This window comes from Artemia sp. Qi Xiang Cuo, chromosome 12 (assembly GCF_049724085.1).
Source record: "Artemia sp. Qi Xiang Cuo chromosome 12, ASM4972408v1, whole genome shotgun sequence".
NCBI classification, from domain to species: domain Eukaryota; kingdom Metazoa; phylum Arthropoda; class Branchiopoda; order Anostraca; family Artemiidae; genus Artemia; species Artemia sp. Qi Xiang Cuo.
In genome coordinates, this window is record NC_142805.1 from 39,518,333 (window position 1) to 39,541,602 (window position 23,270).

At 33.9% G+C, this 23,270-nt stretch overlaps 1 protein-coding gene across 1 annotated transcript in view; it reads left to right on the forward strand.

The window, feature by feature from the left end:
• The window catches only part of LOC148946102 (piezo-type mechanosensitive ion channel component-like), a 174,136-nt gene that overhangs the window by 23,518 nt on the left and 127,348 nt on the right, over positions 1 to 23,270 (forward strand). Inside the window, exon 5 of the mRNA XM_089097608.1 lies at positions 14,863 to 15,040. Within this exon, the coding sequence (XP_088953734.1) occupies positions 14,863 to 15,040 (178 nt within the window). The remainder of the gene's footprint in view (positions 1 to 14,862; positions 15,041 to 23,270) is intronic.

Sequence of the window (23,270 nt, forward strand, 5' to 3'; positions counted from 1 at the left end):
AATTTCATTGTCGAAATCAACGATAAACCCATTTAACAAGTTGAAGTACTCATCTTTTTCACTCCCAACATTACTTTACGACTTTTTGCATAAACATCCTACACCAAGAAATACTTTTCAAAAGGCTTTATTTTATTACTTATTAACAAGTTCTTTTCTTAATATTCCTCCTAAAACTATTTTACAAGCTAAAGTACTCATCTTTTTTCTCTCCCAACATTACTTTACGACTTTTTGAAGATCCCAACACCAAGAAATACTTTTCAAAAGGCTTTATTATATTATTTCAGAACAAGTTCTCTTCTTAATATTCAACCTAAACCTGTTTTACAAGTTGAAGTACTCATCTTTTTCACTCCCAACATTACTTTAAGACTTTTTGCATATCCCAACACCAAGCAATACTTTTGAAAAAGGCTTCATAATATTATTTCAGAACAATTTCTTTTCTTAATATTCCTCCTAAACCTGTTTTGCAAATTAAAGTACTCATCTTTTTCACTCCCAACAATACTTTACGACTTTTTGCATACCCCAACACCAAAAATACTTATTTTACTTTTTCAGAACAAGTACTTTTCTTAATATTCCCTCCTAAACCCGTTTTACAAGTTGAAGTACTCATATGTTTTCACTCCCAACATTACTTTACGACTTTTTGCATACCCCAACATCAAGCAAATACTTTTCAAATGGCTTTAATATATTATTTCAGAACAAGTTCTTTTCTTAGTATTCCTCCTAAACCTGTTTTACAAATTGAAGTACTCATCCTTTTCCACTCTCAACATTTCTTTACGACTTTTTGCATACTCCCAACACCAAGCAATACTCTTCAAAAGGCTTTATAATATTATTTAGTGCTAGGTTACGTGCGCGCACGTAACCTAGTCTAAATTAACCTTAAAACTGAATAAAACCCAACTTTAATAAAAAAAATGCAAAATGTACCACGTAACCTACTCTAAATTACCCTTAAACGGTTGAATAATATCCCTCTTGAAAAGCATTGCTTGGTGTTGGGGTATACAAGAAGTCGTAATGTAATGTTGGGAGTAAAAAAAGATTAGCACTTCAACTTGTAAAGCAGGTTTAGGAATATTAAGAGAACTTGTTCTGAAATTATATAATTAAGCCTTTTGAAAAGTATTGCTTGGTGTTGGGGTATGCAAAAAGTCGTAAAGTGATGTTGGGAGTGGTAAAAGATGTGTACTTCAACTTATAAAACGGGTTTAGAAAAAATATTAAGAAAAGAACTTGTTCTGTAATATTAAAACAAAAGCCTTTTGAAAAGTATTGCTTTGTGTTTGGGTATGCAAAAAGTTGTAAAGTATTGTTGGGAGTGAAAAAGATGAGTACTTCAAATTGTAAAATGGGCTTAGGAGGAATATTAAGAAAAGAACTTGTTCTGAATTAAATAATAAAGCTTTTTGAAAAGTATTGCTTGGTGTTGGGAGTGAAAAAATATAAGTACTTCAAGTTGTAAAACATGTTTAGGAGGAATACTAAAAAGAACTTGTTCTGAAATAATATAAAAAAGCCTTTTGAAGTGTATTTCTTGGTGTTGGGGTATGCAAAAAGTTGTAAAGTAATGTTGGGAGTGAAAAAAGATGAGTACTTTAACTTGTAAAACAGGTTTAGGAGGAATATTATGAAAGGAACTTGTTCTGCAATAATATAATAAGGAATTTGAAAAGTATTGCTTTGTGTTGGGGTGTGCAAAAAGTCGTAAAGTAATGTTGAGAATGAAAATAGATTAGTACTTCAACTTGTAAAACAGGTTTAGGTGGAATATTAAGAAAAGAACTTGTTCTGAAATAATATAATAAAGAATTTGAAAAGTATTGTTCGGTGTTGGGGTATGCAAAAAGTCATAAAGTAATGTTGGGGGTGAAAAACGATGATTACTTCAACTTATAAAATGAGTTTAGGAGGAATATTTAGAAGAGAACTTGATCTGAAATGATATAATAAAGCCTTTTGAAATGTATTTTTTGGTGTTAGGGGTATGTAAAAAGTCGTCTAGTAATGTTGGGAGTGAAAGAGGGTGAGTACTTCAACTTGTAAAATGGGTTTAGGAGGAATATTAAGAAAATAACTTGTTCTGAAATAGTTCAATAATACCTTTTGAAAAGTGTTTGCTTGGTGTTGTGGTATGCAAAAAAGTCGTAGAGTAATGTTGGGAGTGAAAAAGATGAGTACTTCAACTTGTAAAATGGGTTTAGGGGGATATTAAAAAAAGAACTTGTTCTGAAATAATGTAATAAAGCCTTTTGAAAAGTATTGCTTGGCGTTGGGGTATGCAAAAAGTCGTAAAGTATTGTTGGGAGTGAAAAAAATGAGTACTTCAAGTTGTAAAACGGGTTTAGGAGGAATATTCAGAAAAGAACTTGTTCTGAAATAGTATAATAATGCCTTTTGAAAAGTATTGCTTGGTTTTGTGGTATGCAAAAAAGTCGTAAAGTAATATTGGGAGTGTAAAGGTTGAGTACTTCAACTTGTAAAATGGGTCTAAGAGGAATATTAAGAAAACTTGTTCTGAAATAATATAATAAAGCCTATTGAAAAGTATGGCTTGGTGTTGGGATATGCAAAAAGTAGTAAAGTATTGTTGGGAATGAAAAAGATGAGAACTTTAACTTATAAAATGAGTTTAGGAGGAATATTAAGAAGAGTACTTGATCTGAAATGATATAGTAAAGCCTTTTGGAAAGTATTGCTTGGTGTTGGGGCATTCAAAAAGTCGTAAAGTAATATTGAGAGTGAAAAAGATGAGTACTTTAACTTGTAAAACAGGTTTAAGAGAAATATGGAGAAAAGAACTTGTTCTGAAGTGATATAATAAAGCCTTTTGAAATGTACTTTTTTGGTATTGAGTATGCAAAAAGTCGTTAAGTTTTGTTGGGAGTGAAAAAGATGAGTACTTTAACTTTTAAAACAGGCTTAGGAGGAATATTAAGAAAAAAGTTGTTCTAAAATAATATTATAAAGCCTTTTGAACTGTATTGCTTGGTGTTGGGGTATGCAAAAAGACGTAAAGTAATTTTGGGAGTGAAAAAAGATTAGTACTTCAACTTGTAAAACAGGTTTAGGTGGAATAATAAGAAAAGAACTTGTTTTGAAATGATATAAAAAAGCTTTTTGAAAAGTATTGCTTGGTGTTGGGGTGTGCAAAAAGTCGTAAAGTAATGTTGGGAGTAAAAAAAGATGAGTACTTTAACTTGTAAAACAGGTTTAGAAGGAAACATTAAGGAAAGAACTTGTACTGAAATAGTATAATAAGTATTTTTTGTGTTGGGGTATGCAAAAAGTCGTTAAGTATTGTTGGGAGTGAAAAAGATGAGTACTTTAATTTGTAAAACAGGTTTAGGAGGAATATTAAGAAAAGAAGTTGTTATGAAATAATATTATAAAGCCTTTTAAAAAGTATTGCTTGGTGTTGGGGTATGCAAAAAATCGTAAAGTAATTTTGAGAGTGAAAAAGATGAGTAAATCAACTTGTAAAACAGGTTTAGGTGGAATATTAAGAAGAGAACTTGTTCTGAAATAATATAATAAAGCCTTTTGAAAAGTATTGCTTGGTGTTGGGGTATGCAAAAAGTAGTAAAGTATTGTTGGGAGTGAAAAAAAATGAGTACTTCAACTTGTAAAATGGGTTTAGGAATAATATTAAGAAAAGAACTTGTTCTGAAATAATAAAATAAAGCCTTCTGAAAAGTATTTCTTGATGTTGGGGTATGCAAAAAGTCGTAAATTAATGTTGGGAGTGAAAAAGATGAGTACTTAAACTTGTAAAACCGGTTTATCGTTGATTTAGACAATGAAATTTCTTTATTAGAAAATCAAATATTATTAACAAAGCCTGATATATTTTAAAAGTGGGTGTCCTTATTTCCGAAAACTAAAACACAGCTTTATTAAGAAAAATCAAATATTATTAATATAATCAAATGTATTTCAAACGTGGATATTCTTATTTCTAAAAACTGAAACCTATTTCTGAAAACTGAAACCCACTTTATTAAAAATCAAATATTATTAATATAATCAGATATATTTTAAACGTGGATGTTCTTATTTCCGACAACTAAAACCAAAACTTTATTTAAAAAGATATTATTAAAATAAGATGTATTTCAAACGTGGATGTTCTTATTTCGGAAAACTAAAACCCAACTTTATTGAATAATCAAATAATATTAATAGAAACAGATGTATTTTAAACGTGGATCTTCGTGTTTCTGAAAACTAAAATTCTCTCTGCTAAGTGTCAGGACGGGTGTTTGCTTGTCTGTGGAGATTTTTGAGGAAAAATTCAGCTTATCTCTCTCAGACTTTGGTAAAAGTTCTGTTAAAGTATCTGATTTTCCAATATATCCACTTTGAGCCTGCTAGTAGTATCTTTATCTCTAAAAATTCCTTTTCTTACATCTCTGACCTTTTTAATAGATATTCTGGACGTTTGACGTTCTAGCATAGCCTAAAAATAAAGATCATGTAACAAATTAATGTATAATATATTTTTAATGAAATAATGACATGTAGAATATTAATATAAAAATATGTTTCAGACATTATTATACATTATTAACATCATTGAATAACTTTGGATATTTTGAATCTGTTCCCAAAAATAATTTATCATGTTCTCTCTTGATACTATAGTTACTCTCGTCTCTTAGTTCATAATCAGTAGAATAATCATTCATCCATTTTGTGTCATACACTATTTTTACTGGGGTGTCACCTACTGGCTCAATCTGCATTTCATCTTTGGTACTATTGGATTCGTTGACTATATGATCAGTAGTAGTAATAGCGTTCACTTGTGCTTCATTTTCTATCGATTTATCATTATAATCATTGATTATATTGTATGCCAATGCCCTTTTTATTTTGCTAGCAATTTCACTGTCTATTCTCACATTGTGTTTACACAGGTAACAATTCTGGTAGGTAGCCATGATATGGTTTATTACAATAGTGCAGCAGTTGGCTTTTTTTCCCCTTTGCATCCATTTGAATGCTAATACCAGAGCGAGGGGAATAAGATGTAACAGTAGGTAATGCATTACTAGAACCATGAGCAAAAAGATTCCCCTCTTCATCAATTATTATTTTTATGTCGGCATTCTCTTTGAGCACTATCATCTCTATTAATGATACTCTTGCATATTCACCATTTGTACAATGGAAATTCTTGGGTACTCCAATGAAATTTAAACTCTGACTGTCATGACAACGCTCGTATACATTTCAAATAGTGCTACCACTTGTACTTGTTTCATAGTTCAAATACTTCTCCTTGTCAGCATTCAAGACAACAATGACTTTATCATGTGTACACACTTTCCTCGAATCATTCATTTTCACTTTTTAAACAAAAATATGATACAGATGTCAATCCTTCCAATGTAGAAAAATTACTGATTTAATACATGCAATAAAGTAGGTTGCGTCGATACCGGTGCATAGAGTATCACTGGGAAAGCCGCATTGTGCTTATGAGCATGCAGAGAAAATGATTGGTACATCCGTAAGCATATTTCATTTTAATTTGAGATACGTCAAAAAATTTGAAAAAAAATATGTTTAAAAAAATTAAAAAAAAGTTGAATAAACTTCAAAAAAAGTATTAAAAAATAGGGGGTGGGGGGGGGGTGCAAAAAGTTGGAGGGAGGGGGCTCCTTGGAGGTTGGTGAGAAGGGACCTTGGAGGTTGAGGTCCTTGGTGGCTAGGGTCATTGGTGGTTGCGGTACTTCATGCTCCAATCCATAATCATCTCGCTAATCCCATATTGTGTACTCGTTCATTCTATGACATGTAAAAAATTGAAATGAAATCATCATGTTAAAAAAATGAACTTCAAAAACTATAAAAATGGGAGGGATGGGCCCCAAAAAGTTGGGGGACTCCTTAGAGGTTGGAGAAAGGGGACATTTGAATTTGAAATTCTTGTAGGCTAGGTTAACTAGTAGTTGCGGTTCTTTATGTTACAATTCATAATCGTCTCACTAATACCGCATTGTTTATTTGTTTATTGTAAGACATGTAAAAAAAGTTGAAATAAAATTATCATGTTAAAAAATAAATTATTAACTTTTTATATTGACAACACTGCTTAAATGGTACTTGTGTAATATACAGAAAACAATCGGGAAGTAAAGCTACGTTAATTCTCAATGTCATCTTGACACCAATGGCTCTATTACTTTCAACTTTTTAGCATACTTCATTGCCTAAAACAATGTTTTATATTGTCCACATCCCATATTTTGTACATGTCTATTATAGCGATCACAGAGTTTCACCCCAATTAATCCTCTAAAATGTCTCAATCTTTTTCGCTTAAATAATCCTTAAAATGTCTTTTCGCCCAAATAATTCCCCTAAAATGTCGATTAATCTTTAACGGTTAATTTGTTTTGGCAACTGTGCATTGAAACATTTAAAATTCCCAGGAAACAATTCCCGCGTTAAATATATTCAATCTCCAAGCCATACTTATCAAAAGGCTTTATTATATTACTTCAGAACAAGTTCTTTTCTTAATATTCCTCATAAACCCATTTTACAAGTTGAAGTACTCATCTTTTACACTCCCAACATTACTCTACGACTTTTTTGCATACCACAACACCAAGCAATACTTTTCAAAAGGCATTATTATACTATTTCAGAACAAGTTCTTTTCTTAATATTCCTCCTAAACCCGTTTTACAACTTGAAGTACTCTTTTTTCACTCCCAACAATACTTTACGACTTTTTGCATACCCCAACGCCAAGCAATACTTTTCAAAAGGCTTTATTACATTATTTCAGAACAAGTTCTTTTTTTAATATCCCCCTAAACCCATTTTACAAGTTGAAGTACTCATCTTTTTCACTCCCAACATTACTCTACGACTTTTTTGCATACCACAACACCAAGAAAACACTTTTCAAAAGGTATTATTGTACTATTTCAGAACAAGTTATTTTCTTAATATTCCTCCTAAACCCATTTTACAAGTTGAAGTACTCATCCTCTTTCACTCCCAACATTACTAGACGACTTTTTGCATACCCCTAACACCAAAAAATACATTTCAAAAGGCTTTATTATATCATTTCAGATCAAGTTCTCTTCTAAATATTCCTCCTAAACTCATTTTATAAGATGAAGTACTCATCGTTTTTCACCCCCAACATTACTTTATGACTTTTTGCATACCCCAACACCGAACAATACTTTTCAAATTCTTTATTATATTATTTCAGAGCAAGTTCTTTTCTTAATATTCCACCTAAACCTGTTTTACAAGTTGAAGTACTAATCTTTTTTCACTCCCAACATTACTTTACGACTTTTTGCATACACCAACACAAAGCAAAACTTTTCAAATTCTTTATTATATTATTTCAGAACAAGTTCTTTTCTTAATATTCCTCCTAAACCTGTTTTACAAGTTAAAGTACTCATCTTTTTTCACTCTCAACATTACTTTACAACTTTTTGCATACCCCAACACCAAGAAATACACTTCAAAAGGCTTTTTTATATTATTTCAGAACAAGTTCTTTTTAGTATTCCTCCTAAACATGTTTTACAACTTGAACTACTCATATTTTTTCACTCCCAACACCAAGCAATACTTTCCAAAAAGCTTTATTATTTAATTCAGAACAAGTTCTTTTCTTAATATTCCTCCTAAGCTCATTTTACAATTTGAAGTACTCATCTTTTTCACTCCAAACAATACTTTACAACTTTTTGCATACCCAAACACAAAGCAATACTTTTCAAAGGGCTTTTGTTTTAATATTACAGAACAAGTTCTTTCTTAATATTTTTCCTAAACCCGTTTTATAAGTTGAAGTACACATCTTTTACCACTCCCAACATCACTTTACGACTTTTTGCATACCCCAACACCAAGCAATACTTTTCAAAAGGCTTAATTATATAATTTCAGAACAAGTTCTCTTAATATTCCTAAACCTGCTTTACAAGTTGAAGTGCTAATCTTTTTTTACTCCCAACATTACATTACGACTTCTTGTATACCCCAACACCAAGCAATGCTTTTCAAGAGGGAGATTATTCAACCATTTAAGGGCAATTTAGAGTAGGTTACGTGGTATATTTTTTGCATATTTTTTATTAAAGTTGGGTTTTATTCATTTTTAAGGTTAATTTAGACTAGGTTACGTGCATGCACGTAACCTAGCACTAAATAATATTATAAAGCCTTTTGAAGAGTATTGCTTGGTGTTGAGAGTATGCAAAAAGTCGTAAAGAAATGTTGAGAGTGGAAAAGGATGAGTACTTCAACTTGTAAAAAAGGTTTAGGAGGAATATTAAGAAAAGAAGTTGTTCTGAAATAATATAATAAAGCCTTTTGAAAAGTATTTACTTGGTATTCGGGTATGCAAAAAGTCGTAAAGTAATGCTGGGAGTAAAAAAATATGAGTACTTTAACTTTTAAAACAGGTTTAGGAGGGAATATTAAGAAAAGTACTTGTTCTGAAAAAGTAAAATAAGTATTTTTGGTGTTGGGGTATGCAAAAAGTCGTAAAGTATTGTTGGGAGTGAAAAAGATGAGTACTTTAATTTGTAAAACAGGTTTAGGAGGAATATTAAGAAAAGAAATTGTTCTGAAATAATATTATAAAGCCTTTTCAAAAGTATTGCTTGGTGTTGGGATATGCAAAAAGTCGTAAAGTAATGTTGGGAGTGAAAAAGATGAGTACTTCAACTTGTAAAACAGGTTTAGATTGAATAATAAGAAGAGAACTTGTTCTCAAATAATATAATAAAGCCTATTGAAAAGTATTGCTTGTTGTTTGGGTATGCAAAAAGTCGTAAAGTAAAGTTGGGAGTGAAAAAAGATGAGTGCTTCCACTTTTAAAATGGGTTGAGGAGGAATATTAAGAAAAGAACTTGTTAATAAATAATAAAATAAAGCCTTTTGAAAAGTATTTCTTGGTGTAGGATGTTTATGCAAAAAGTCGTAAAGTAATGTTGGGAGTGAAAAAGATGAGTACTTCAACTTGTTAAATGGGTTTATCGTTGATTTTGACAATGAAATTACTTTATTAGAAAATCAAATATTATTACTAAAAACCTGATATATTTTAAACGTAGGTGTCCTTACTTCCGAAAACTAAAACCCAGCTTTATTAAGAAAAATCAAATATTATTTATAATAATCAAATGTATTTCAAACGTGGATATTCTTATTTCTGAAAACTAAAACGTATTTCTGAAAACTAAAACCCCACTTTATTGAAAATCAAATATTATTAATATAATCAGATATATTTTTAACGCGGATGTTCCTATTTACGAAAACTAAAACCGAAACCTTATTAAAAAATTACTATTAAAATCAGATGTATTTTAAACGTGGATTTTCTTATTTCTGAAAACTAAAACCAAACCATATTAAAAAATCAAATATTATTAATAGAAACAGATGTATTTTAAACGTGGATGTTCCTGTTTCTGAAAACTAAAATTCTCTCTGATGTGTATCAGGACGATTGTTTGCTTGTCTGTGGAGATTTTTGAGAAAAAATTCAGCTTATCTGTCTCAGACTTTGGTTAAAGTTCTGCTAAAGTATCTTGTTTTATAATATATCCATTATGAGCCTGCTAGTAGTATCTTTATCTCTGAAAATTCCTTTTCTTACATCTCTGACCTTTTTAATAGATATTCTGAACGTTTGACGTTCTAGCATAGCCTAAAAATAAAGGTCATGTAACAAAGTAATGTACAATATATTTTTAATGAAATAATGACATGTAGAATATTAATATAAAAATATGTTTCAGACATCATTATACATTATTAAAATCATTGAACAACTTTGGATATTTTGAATCTGTTCCATAGAATAATTTATCATGTGCTCTCTTGATACTATAGATATTCTCTTCTTTTAGTTCATAATTAGTAGAATAATCATTCATTCATTTTGAGTCATATACAATTTTTAGTGGGGTGTCACCTACTGGCTCAATCTGCATTTTATCTTTGGTACTATTGAATTCGTTGACTATATGTTCAATAGAAGTAATAGTGTTCACTTGTGCTTCATTTTCCATCAATTTATCTTTATAATCATTGATGATATTGTATGCCATTGCCCTTTTTATTTTTCTAGCGATTTCAATGTCTATTCTCACATTGTGTTTACACAGGTAACAGTTCTGGTACGTAGACATGATATGATTTATTACATTAGTGCAGCAGTTGGATTTTCTTTTCTCCTTTGCATTCAATTGAATACTAATACAAGAACGATGGAAATAAGATGTATCAGTAGGTAATGTGTTACTAGAACCATGAGCAAGAAGATGCCCCTCTTCATCAACTATACTGGTCATACTGGTATACTGGTCTTGATAACTGGGCATAGAGTATCACTTGGAAAGCCACGTCGTGTTCAAGTGCATGCATAGAGAATAATGGGTTCATCCGCAAGCATATTTCATGCTATTTTAAGATACGTAAAAAATTTGAAAAAAAACATGTTTAAAAATAATATAAAAAAGTTGAAAAAAACTTCAAGAAAAGTATTATAAAATGGGGGGCGGCAAAAATTTGGGGAAAGGGGCCCCTTAGAGGTTGGAGAAAGGGGACCTTGGAGGTTGAAGTCCTTGGTGGCTAGGGTATTTGGTGGTTGCGGTCCTTGATGTTCAAATCCATAATCGTCTCACTAATCCCATATTGTGTACTTGTTCATTCTAAGACATGTAAAAAAAAGTTGAAATGAAATTATCATGTTAAAAAAATAAATGATTAACTTTTTTTATTGTCGACACTGCTTAAGTAGTACCTGTGTAATATACAGAACAGAATCGGGGAGTAAAGCTATGTTAATTCTCAATGTCATCTTGACACCAATGGCCCAAATAATTCCCCTAAAATGTCGATTAATCTCTAACGGTTAATTTGTTTTGGCAACTGTGCATTGACACATTGAAAATTCCCAGGAAACAATTCCCGTGTTAAATATATTCAATCTCTATGAATCTCCTTGTATCTTGTTTCAAATTCTGAAAATTATCGAAGATGTCCTAGTTACACTATTAAGGCTTCGAAATAATAATTCCTGAATTTATTGCTAAGCTTAAAGAAAATGAAGTCTTATTAAAATAGAATTTCTATCTCTTTAGAGTTCCGCATGATTCCTTAGATCTGTTGCGTCACTCCCGTTCGTATTCAATACACTTAGAAGCAGCCCTTGATTGGTCAAGAAATGGGCGCGGTCTTGTTCGTACAGGGATTGTAGGCCTCTGATTGGCTCTCATCTTGTCCCCCCTGTATTCTACCTCGTTGGAGTGTGCAAGTGCATTGTTCGTACCGGAATAGTGACCCCGTCGCTACTGGTGGCTGCCATCCGATCACTTTGACTCTTATAAAGGGCATTAGAACTTTCTATTTTCTGTCCAGTGATCCTCTTCCAAAGTTTATACCACCACCTTTTCCAAAAAAACTTATATCCCCTCAGGGCATATCTTACAACCCTTGCGCTGAAGGCTGTGGGGGCGGGGTAATCCTCAGTGACATAATTTCCTGACCTACCTACTACGATTAACAAAATGGCTACTCAAAATTTGGATTGGATACGTTTTGGGAAATGAATAGCATTTGGGGGTGGGGGGGGGACTTATTGCCCTTTATTCACTTTTGGCTATAAAAAATACCCCAAGCCCTTGCAATTTTCAATCAAATGAGCCCTCTTTGAAGTTTTTGCGGCAACAAATGACCATCTCAAAATTTTTAAAAGATGGATTTCGGGAAAATATGACTTTGGAGTTGGGGTGGGGGGCTTATACACCCTCCGATCACTTTTACTCCTAAGGAGGGCACTAAAACCCTGTGATTACTAATTCAATAATCTCCCTCCAAAGCTTGTACGACCATCCTTTCTATAAACGCCTTATATACCCCCAGGGCATACTTAAAATCCTTGCTTTGAGGGCTGTGGGGGGGGGGCTTTTCATCCTCAAAAACATAATTTATGGACTTTTCAGCTACGCTGAACAAAATGTCTATCTCAAAATTTTGACTGGATACGTTTGGGAAAATGATAGGCGTGGGAGGGGGGTCGGTTGCCCACCAATCACTTTCGACTATTGAAAAGCGCATTATCCTCTTCAATTTCCTATCGAATTTTTTTCGAACTTGCTAAGACTCTCCTTCTATACGAAGTGCCCTGGTCTAAAAAACAAAAAAATAAAAAATTATAATAATACTTTGTGCCTACATCGCTGTTTACTTAGACAGTGCTATTACGCTACCTATTATTGCTTCCTTGCTGAGTTGACGCATGCTCTTAAGGTCATTTCTTCTGTATCTGTGCCTTCAAAAACAGCCAAAATAGGGATACAGAAACATGGTTAGAAAGAGGATGATGAATTGCAAGATACCGAGCTCCGTAATAAGTTTTGGTTTCGGATTTGGGCTGACTTTGATCTTCCCCGTACGGGTGTTACGAGTACTCGTATTTTTTCGATAGTTAAGTCAACCAAATGTGGGTTCCAAAAAGATTTCTGCCGTGGGAAAAATAGATAAGTTCAGACAGCAACACGTAAGAAAAGAATTAATACCACCAGCTTTGTAAGAGAGTTTCGAAACTGACACCAAGTTTGTCTTTGCAACCTCGCCCGATTGATGTTACTGCGTGGGAAAAACCCTTTTTCTCGCTTTTTTCCGATGATCCTCCTCCGGTTTAAGCTACCTATAAACATCTTCTCCTCCACCGTATGTCAAAATTTGACCATCGGAGAAACTTTGTCCTTATTATACCTTCAGCAGTGTAGACCCAAATTCGTCTAGGCGTTATGAGACGATACGATCATTCATGTGGGGTATGGGGAATGATGTAATTTATTCCCTTGAAATTTTCTCATTTACTCATATGAATTTTTCCCCACATTAAAACTCTAACCGACTTTTTTTGAGCTCATGATCTATTTAGCTCATTTTTGCAGGCCAAAATATCCAACCATGCCAATTTTTAAAAATATTTTGGCACGTTCTCTCGCTGTCGCTTTACATTCTTGCTACCGCTTATCTTCTAATGGCATATTTCTTTTTCCTTCCCTTTACTTATTTTGCTCTGTTCCTCTTATTGCATGTCTTGTGAGCTCATATTTCTTTGTTGTTCACTTTTGTTTTTGACTCGTTTTAATTCTCTTTTTCGTTATCTTCTAACCGGATATCTCTTTGTTCTTTAATTTCAATTTGACTCGTTGTAATTGTCATTGTCGCAAGCACTCTAATCATATATTTCTTTGTTCTTCATTTTCGTTTATCATAACTTCAGACATTTTTCAATAACCTTTATCTTAGCTGCTCGGATTGGCTTTGTCACATTTGATAGTTTAGATTATTCATTTGTCCTCTGGGCATTACTAAACTGCTTAAAACGCGTTTTGTAAAGAACTCATTAAACCTGGTATTTTGAATTTGGCTATGCTCCTTTTTTAATGTTTTCTGCGTCTTACAAACTAAGAACGGTACGATCACTCTTGGGTGGAAAATTATGTAATTTATTCACTTGAAATATGTTCATAAATATAGTGTTACCCCGCAAATCTTTTTTTCCCAATTAAGGCTCTTAACGGATTTTCTCAAACTCGTGACCATTATAGATTGTTTCTTTAGGCCAGAAAATACCAAAATGCTATTCTTCTCAAAAAGAGATGGAGCAGTTTTCGCAAAAAAATACATAAATAAATACACAATTATTGCTCACATAAAGAGATAAGATAGATACAAATATTGAACCCTTAAACAGAGTAGCATGAGGCCTGAAAAGTTGGAAGTTCTCCAATATTGCGGACAGGATCTATTTTAGAGAGTTATGGCTTATTTCAAAAAGCAAATACACTAAATGAACTCTTATTTTCGAAGTGTCTGTGCGCCAAAGTTGTATTATGATATCTGGAGTCGGGTTGGAGGGGTGTTAGCCTTACTTGTTTTAGGGTAATCCTCAGTATGCTAGTGAGAACGACCAGAAATTTAAAAAATAAACAATAATATTTTAAAAATGAAAGTAAAGACCGAAGCTAAAACTGGAAAAAGGGAGAAATTATTCCATAAAAGAGAGGGGTTGTCCCTTCCTTATCCCCTACTTTATATGCTAAAACTTGTCCTAAATCTTCATGAACGGTTGTTCAAGCACAAGAGCCATTGAATTGGACTAAGAGGTATTTTAAAGCACTATGAAGCTTTAGCGTAAAGAGTGGGAGAAGGGGTTGAGAAGGCGACAATCCTCCTCATGTATAGAATAATTTCTGTCTGTTTTAACGTTTTTATGTTGTTCTTTAATTCGTATGTAAAAATAATATTTTGCTATTTAACAGAATTATTTCCTAATTGCTAGAATACGCTTGACAAGAATATATAAGGGATTGAAGGAAAGCTGCCTTGGTTCACTATGATACAGCTTAAGTTTCTATTGATAGTAAAAAGGCTACATAATGAAGACCTATAGAGAAAAGGCTGATGACCATTTAAAATGGTTAATAGAATTTCTTCCGATAGAGAGTCTTTTTGACTCTCTTTGAACTCCTGTATTTAGCGCAGCACGACTTACACTTTTTCTTGAAACGCTAGCAAAGCATGGTGTTTGAATTTTAAGGTGTGTATAAATTTCACACTTGCTCCTCCATTCCGGCATTTTCAGTTTTGGACGGATTAACTCAATATTAATTCGGGATAAACAAAATACTTACTGCCTGGGGACTGTCAAGGTGTACGGTATATTCTCAGGGGAGAGGTTAATCTCAAATTTATTTATTTCATACAAAAATTGTTTCTTGGTGCATTTATGAACTCAAGATTGAATTTTTTTTTCTTAAGGATCCTTGGATTTGAAGCTTATCATTTATCTAATTGCTCAGAAATAGCTGACCCACGGTATATCAAGTGGAATCCATTTCTTCCTACGACGTCTTGGTTTGTTCCATTGGCACTCTACTCTCTGTATCTAGCAACACTGTTTTCTTCTATGGCTTTTCTTCCAAAGCAGGAAAAAGAGGTAAGTCACCAGCTGTATTCAACCAATTCGCCGTATCGAGCTGTTGGAACGATAAGTCTCCATAGTAACCCAAACCTTAAAAACCGAAATTTTGATAACAATAAATGATTTGAAAAATTTCGTTTAATGATGACTTCGAATATGTAAAATTAATTAATTTTAAAATTAACGAAAAACGTAATAGCCTTAAAAATTTTTGTTACACTAAGGGAGATAACAGTGAAAAAAGCAAGGAAACACGCTCTAATCGAAGTATGGTCCCGATGAAAATTGCGCGATCTTAGTCAAGATGTCAAAGAACCCTATTTTGGAGTTTTTAAGTAGATTTGTGCATAAGCACACAAATTTTGATTTTTTTTCCCCGAAAAACGTGACAATAAGTGCGTGTTTGTTTGTCTGTTTCATTCGTTGATTTTTTTATTTTTTCCCGGGGCAATCATATCCAAGTATTAATAGTAGAATATCAGGAGGGGGTTTGTTAGAACGAAAAATCGAATGTTTCGGTGCTTTTTTTGAATTGCAAAGGGAAGTGCTCAGCAGGGTTCAGCAGGGCAATGCCAATTTCTGCCCTAAGTGCCACAACCACAATTTTTTACACAGCAAAGACCAAAAAACTACCGCATGAAACTTTTTAAACAAAACGTCGATTTAAACTTGCTTACATTGTATATTACAGCCTAAAAGTTTCCGGTTTTACCAGAGCAAAGAGTCCTTTTTCTGCCATTCTGTACGGCAAGAGAAAAATTTTGGCTCTAACAGGTCCGAAAGGTTATCAAGTGAAAATTGGAGGATAGCTAATCGACTTGCAGCTGTCTAAAAGGTATATGAATCTCCTCCTAGTTTCAGAGTATATGCCACCACAGAATATTGCATTCTTCCCCAAACGCAACTACGGTTCATAAAAAATGATGAGCTATTATATAAAATGCACTAAAGATTAAAGGTGGATCTTTTTGAAGAGAGGGAGCACCCAAACCCTCAATTCTGAACTCTTGAGGCCGAAGATTATAGCTTCTTGTGAGAAGTGCTTTCAAGCAAGGTGGACAGGAGACTCATCCTCCAGTATCCTCTCCTTTGGAAAAATATGTTTAGACTAAGCATCTAATATGGATACCAAAGAAAGAATGGGCGCCCTAATACTATAAAAACAATTTTTGTGTAAAGTAAAAGTTACATTTACGTGATACTGCTGATTGGCTGGAGAAACTCCTCAGAATTTTTATGTAGCATATTAAGAATTGTAGGACATCGAAGGCTAGTTTTCAAGTAAATATATTTATATTATTAGAGTTCCATTCATTAATTATTTTTTATTAAGATAAGATAAAATATATTTTAAAAACGAAAATACTGCCATGTGCACAAAAAAACACAAATGGTATATACATACATTAGCGACCCCTTCTTTTCCGAATTCTATCACAATAAAAATACTTAAAACAAACACTACATTTACTTAATCAACTAGTATTTTCTTTTATTATACGTTATTTGCAGATACCTTGCCATTCTACAGATAAAATTTGGCAACGTGCTATTTAAGACATCTGGAAGAATCAACTAAGTTCTCCAGGATACACCTTCCCTTATCTTTGAGAGCCTCTGGTACCGGCTCAAGCAATGCACCATATTAGCCTCCTCATTGTTGCAATGCTGACAAGTATACCTGTCTTCTTTGCAACTTCTTTCTTTTGAAAACATTTAAATCCTGCGGTAATTCGAAGGCAATTAGCCCTGAACTGTATCCACAAAGTAAGATACCTAGCTGGTAAATTCAGGTTAAGATAAAGCTCGTGCCCATAAACTACCCCAACAGCTTAATCCCATTCTTTCAGTTTATATGTATATCCGTTGGTCCTCTTCCTTCATTCAAAACAAAAAAATTGGATTTTATCTAAAATGTCTTTCATTTCAATTGGCCTTGACATTCTTTCTCCTGCGAGAGTAAATCATCGTAAGCTGCCAAAGCAACCTATCATTCGGTGATTGAAGTACTCTCATCGAAAATTTGATCATTGAGACTAGCCTGTAATTTTCTAGTGGTGTTAGACCTAGATCCCAGATAGAGTATAAGTTTAGGTTTAAAACTGGAAACATGTCTAGGTCACTTGTGATAAAATAATAATGATATCTGATGTCTCTGTGAAAATAAGTGCTTCCACTGTTTCTATGCATAACCGGGCTTTCTATCATATTCTTCTCAAGGATCCATGTATTTTCCAGCAGTCAAATTTTTAATCTCATAATGCTAATCTAAAGCTAAGGCAGTGCGATCTTTTGACGTAAAATAAAAAAAAAAACAATTTTTTTTAACTGAGAGTAAGGAGCGACATTAAAACTTTAAACGAACAGAAATTATTCCGTATATGAAAGGGGCTGTCCCCTCCTCAACGCCTTGCTCTTTGCGCTAAAGTTTGACTCTATCACACAACTTTATTTTTTAAAACAATAAAAGATTTTAGCGTAAAGAGTGATGCGTTGAGGAGGGGACAGCCCCTTTCATATACGGAATAATTTCTGTTCGTTTTAAGTTTTAATGTCGCTCCTTACTTTCAGTTAAGAAAACTTGTTTTTTTTTTATTTAATTTCAGATCGTTTTTTAGTTAATGCAGGTTTTATTTTGGATCACCGTCATTGAATAAGTAAAGCAAAATTTGCATATTAATTTTACTTTTCTTATGCTAAATGGCTTTCCAATAAACCAAAACCAATGCTATACAGAAATACCAATACAGAAATTATTCCGTATATTAAAGGGGCTGTCCCCTCCTCAACGCCTCGCTCTTTACGCTAAATTTTTTATTGTTTAAAAATAGAGTTGTGAGAAAGTCAAACTTTAGCTTAAAGAGCGAGGCGTTGAGCAGAGAACAGCCCCTTTCATATACGGAATAATTTCTGTTCGTTTTAACTTTTAACGTTGGTCCTTACATTCAGTTAAAAAAACATGTTTTTTTTATTTAATTTTGAACGTTTTTTAATTGATGAAGGTTTTGAGATTGATTCACCGTATATGAATAATTACAACAAAATTTTCATATTAATCTTACTTTTATTAGGTTAAATGGCTTTCTCGAAACTTGTTTAATTTTATTTACGAGCGTTTTTATTAGCAATAAATATACGTAACTTGCGAATTAACTTACGTAACGAACTTCTATATTCATATATTCTTAATACGTATATTAGGGAATTCGCCCCCTAGTCAATGCCTTGCTCTTTAAGCTAAATTTCAAATTTTGTTCTTTAAAAATGACCCTTAATCACAAAGGCCGTTAATTAGAATAAATAGCTCTTATGAAAGTACTAAAACATCTTTGGCTTAAAGACGGAGATATTGACTAGGGGGTGAACCCAATCATATACTTAATAATTTCTGCTCGTTTTAAGTTCTGATGTTGCTCCTTACTTTCAGTTGAAAACCTTATTTTTTTTTATTTGATTTCTGGTCTTTTTTTAAAGAATGCTGGGAAATCTGGCGCCCCCTTCATTGCAATGTCCCTTCCCCCATGAAATTTCCTTCATGGAAAGATCCTCAGTAGAGATGCATTATTGAGTCCCGTACGAACCACGTGGTTCGTACGGCATTTTTAATGCTGTCAGTACACCAAATATGGGCATAGCCTCCCTAGGGAGAAAGATTGCGTAATCGGTCAATGACCTCTTTTTCCAAGGTCGATTTATTTGTTGTTTCTATGTGTAATAACTCCGGGGCGAAGGTTGCACATGCGCATTGAATTCTAACGGGAACAATGTTATTGATCTGGGACTCGAGGGGGAAGTGAATTTCCTGAGAACTTGATTGCATAATCGTTCGTGAATGTCATGGTGTCCAGAAATAGTATTTGTTGTTGTTGCTCGAGCCATATGTTATGACATTCCCGGAAACAGTTAGATCACGTGTTTCCTTCTCAGCCAATCAGCGAGTCGGATACATCCTCCTTCTCAGCCAATCAGAGGGCTTGTTATATATTAGCGGCGGTGGGAATATAAGGAACTGGTTTTTTTCTATAGTTTTATTATTCTGTGAATAGAATTCAAAGGAGTGAGAAGAAGAACAGTTTGAATTTACTCGTTTGTATATATATTTGTGTGTGTTGATTGTCGATGATTGGACTTTTTACATTCTTAGTAGTTAATAGTGGAGTTGCTGGGAATAACAAAAGATCACCAAACGATGAAAGGGACATCACGAAAGGCTTGTGACTGTGTCTGGACTGGGATGCAGTATATGCAAGATATGTAATATACTTGAGCAAATTTAAAATGGAGGATCAATTATGTTTCGCCGCTTAAGTTGATATAGTGCATGTGAATAGACTTTAATGTGCTTTAAGTGCATTGGTGAAACATATTGAAGACAATAAACAGTATTATTAATTGTACATGCTCTGTATTATTGATATTGTTGTTATAATTATTCAATAAAATGTTTTCGAAATCGAAAATGTCCCCTTTCTTTTCTGGTTAGGGCTAACGAATCAGGGTCAGTCTAGAGTCAGCAGTCGGAGTGAAAGGATTGAAAAATGAATAAATTTGAGAAAGAGAGAATTAGATCAAATCTAGTGTTTATGGAAAAACATTTGATTTTGGATGATGATTTTCTGGAGTTATCTGTTAAACGCAGGATATTCTCTTGTCAGGGAACACTTGATAATATAATGAGGAAGGATTCCCCTCCATTGGACTATTGTATGAAAATTTTAAGATTTAATTCAAATGCTTATACTCAATTTATTGATATATTAATTGGAACAAGACAGAATCATATTGTGGATGTTCTTTTGAAAACATTCCCAATGGATTCATTCTAGATGGCTCCCCCCATCATTTGAAAGAGGTAACGTTACAGAGTTAGTCCTCTCTCCCCCATGTCCAATTCGTTGAATTTATCGAACGAAGAGGATCAATTTAGTGTTAGCTGTGAGTGAGTTAACATCGGAAACCGAAAAATGTTCTATATATGTCCATTGTGCATGTACACTCTTGGCAGTTGGAATCAATGTGAGGATTGTACAATCATTGATGACTATAGTGAAAAGTGTAAATTATGTAATCCTTGTAAATTACATAGAGGCTATGCAGTACAAATTAAAGGATGTAATTCATGTCTTGAGGAGGTGTGTGAATCTCATCCTAGAGGGCACCTGTGCTCCAATTTTCACTATGATAAAATGTGATCAGTGGGAGAATACTTACCCCGCTATGATTGGAAAGAATCCCAAACGTGATTTCAGTTTATTTCTACGAGATTGGTATCGTCGCGGATTTAAATTATTCCGGGAAGAGGAAGCTGGTCTACGATTCAACTGTTGGGATAACTAGACAATCTGGTTTCTACGTCATCGCTGTGATGACACTGCCTACTATGACTATAAACCAAGTGATTTTTATTTGGCAGTTACCGAGTGTGATTCACCACTTGAAAACACTGTATGTGATATTGCTTCAAATAGACAGATTGAAACTCTTGAATTTCATAATATGAATGCAAATAGTATAATTGACTATACAAAGAGATATGATAAGAGTGAAGTTACATTGTACTGTATAAAATGTGACCCTGACTTCGCAGTGAATCAAGATCAATGTACAGTGAATCCAAATGATTTACCAGCATTAGCGGTTCGTGCTAGTTGCATATACATCGAAGATGAAGAAATCTAAAAGTGTAGATTTAAAGACATTGTTGTATATATACATTTTATTAATAAACAAATTCACATACATTTTTTAAGCACTTTACTCTTAGGACACTGAAATCAATACTGTATAGGTCTGAGAGAATATTTTCCACTAGAAAGTCGTTCAGACGGGGATTGTCAACATAAATTTGGAGAAAGTGCTTGTAAGTATAGCCGCGACATCGTAACACAAAATATAGTAGTGCATGGAAGCCACAGCTTTTAGTCGTTAGATCCTGCACCCTCTTCCGATTTTGAATAATAGTTTTCCCACTGCTATCGATATAGTTGCTGATGTGAGGCGTGTAGAATGTATAGGGTAGACCAAGAGGATCAAAAAATTCAATCGTCTTCAATGTTTGAAAGATGCACAGCCAATGACCTGTCAGCACAGTCGACGGACTGCTGTTAGCAATAATTAAGGTATTGTTAACACTTCGAATTTTTCCAAGATAGTCTGAGGTCAGACAACAGTATTCGTAATGGGACAGATAGGCGTCCATATTAAATACATTGATTATTTGACGGGTGTTCATGGTGCTAAGTCTACTAGAACACTGCCTTCGGGAGTGATTTCCCAATAGGTTTCATATTGGTTTAGTGAGATTCGGGCAATACTCTCAGCCAATGAGTCGGTAAATGTACACTCTAAACGCACACTCCCCGTACGTACTATACTCATATCCTGTGTGCCCGACAAATCCAATACAATGATACCATGTGTTTTAGCAAACATATCTTCGGTTATACCATTTTCGAATAGTTGCCAATCATGGTATAGGGTTTGCATGGTCAACTCGTACAGTGTTCTATGGGATCTATCACAAGATAGACTATAGACTGGTATGCAGCCTACTTTGCACACAAGAGATGAAAGTCTAAACATCGTGAGTTTATGTGGGCATTCAGTCCATGATCCTATCGCACTGGCACTTTTTACAAAGGTCAAAGCCAATGTCGAAGGGATTTCACCATTTATAAAGGTTGAATTGGTGAAGGTGCTTGACCCCATTGCAATATGAAGATGATTGGTGATTGTATGAGGAAAAAGTAGTTTAATATTCTTGCCATTGGCTCTCAGTTTTTCCACAGCCAAAGCAACAGAGCTCATAACCTGCTGTTTGCGCACATGAAGTATTGCCGAGGGGAGGGAGAGACTTACATCGGGATTAGCAGCAAGTTCTTTTCTCAATATGAAATTGGAGGGTGCAAGCGTCAATTTTATATCCACTTTAACATTGGGCGGCAGCCATTGGGGTATATTAAATATTTCATGATATATTTTTCCAACTAGATGTAATTCACTAGTTGTAGCATTTTTAAGTGCATCTGTACTATCAGTATTAGTAATATATTCATATCCAGTGGAGGCGCCTCTCAAGTCCTTGTATGACTTGGGTGTCATCAGCATGAATTGTATATAGCTAGTATAATTTGAGAGAGTGCTGCTTGTGCTCACCAGCATGCCATTGATGTAGACACTAATTTGACGAAATAAATTGTGTAGTATTCAATTTTCATAGGATATCCCATCGGCCTGAATTGGCATTGTACTGTCGGATTTTCGGACTTTCATTTGTAAATCTATAAATGCTGAAGACATGTCCATAAAGTAGTCTTCATCGGAATAAATTTGAAAATGGATCTTGTCGGAGAGGGGTTGTTGTGGATAAAATTGTTCATAGTATCAATGCTTGACACTTACATCGACATTGCCGGCAATGAGTAGATTCAATGAAGCGGTAATTGAAGGTTGGAAATCCGTATGTGGTAGGTAGGACATTTTAGGAGAAGAAATCTAGTTTCGATCTGACAATTTTATTCTTCCTGGGACTCCTGTTTACACTACGTGTCGGCTTTTTCCTTCTCTTCTCTGACAAGAGGGGTGTCTTTCTTTTCCGACCTGAGTGGAAACTGATGAGTGATGCATCTTATCTTGAACTTTTTAAGCCTGTACCGGTTTGTTTTAATCTCTCATCCAAGGTTTATGCGCTAGACCTAAGATTTTCCGTATCACTTTTTTTAAAATCCTTGCCAGAACCCCAGTCGTAGAGTGTAGAGGATGCAAAATCTGTCGCAGCCGGTACAAGATATTTTCTAGCCAGGGGTAGTGAAGAGCAAAACAGTTTAGAAAAACAGCTGCCAAGACCGTAGCGAGACATTGAAGAGCGACCCTTATAGTAGTCCATTCCCTTGCCATGTTGTCTCTGGCCAAGAGTATTAACATAGCAGTCAATATCAGGACAAGTGAATACCAATTTTTTATTAGACATCTTGCAGTTGAACGATGGGTCGAAAATGGCATGTAATCACAGCTAAACCTTTTGAAATTGCAATTGGATCACCCAATTCGGTTCTTAGTGTTAACTGACAGAGTTCCAAATAGGAAGCGCTTACGGGAATATACTGAAGATGCTTTATATTGTAGTGATGAATATGTTCTTGATTGGTTTTTCGTTCAAGAACTCATAGGAGGGGGACATTTGAATTACCAACTCGAGATGTTTCCACAAATGAAGCGTAGAGAAATATACAAGTGTCTGTGGAGA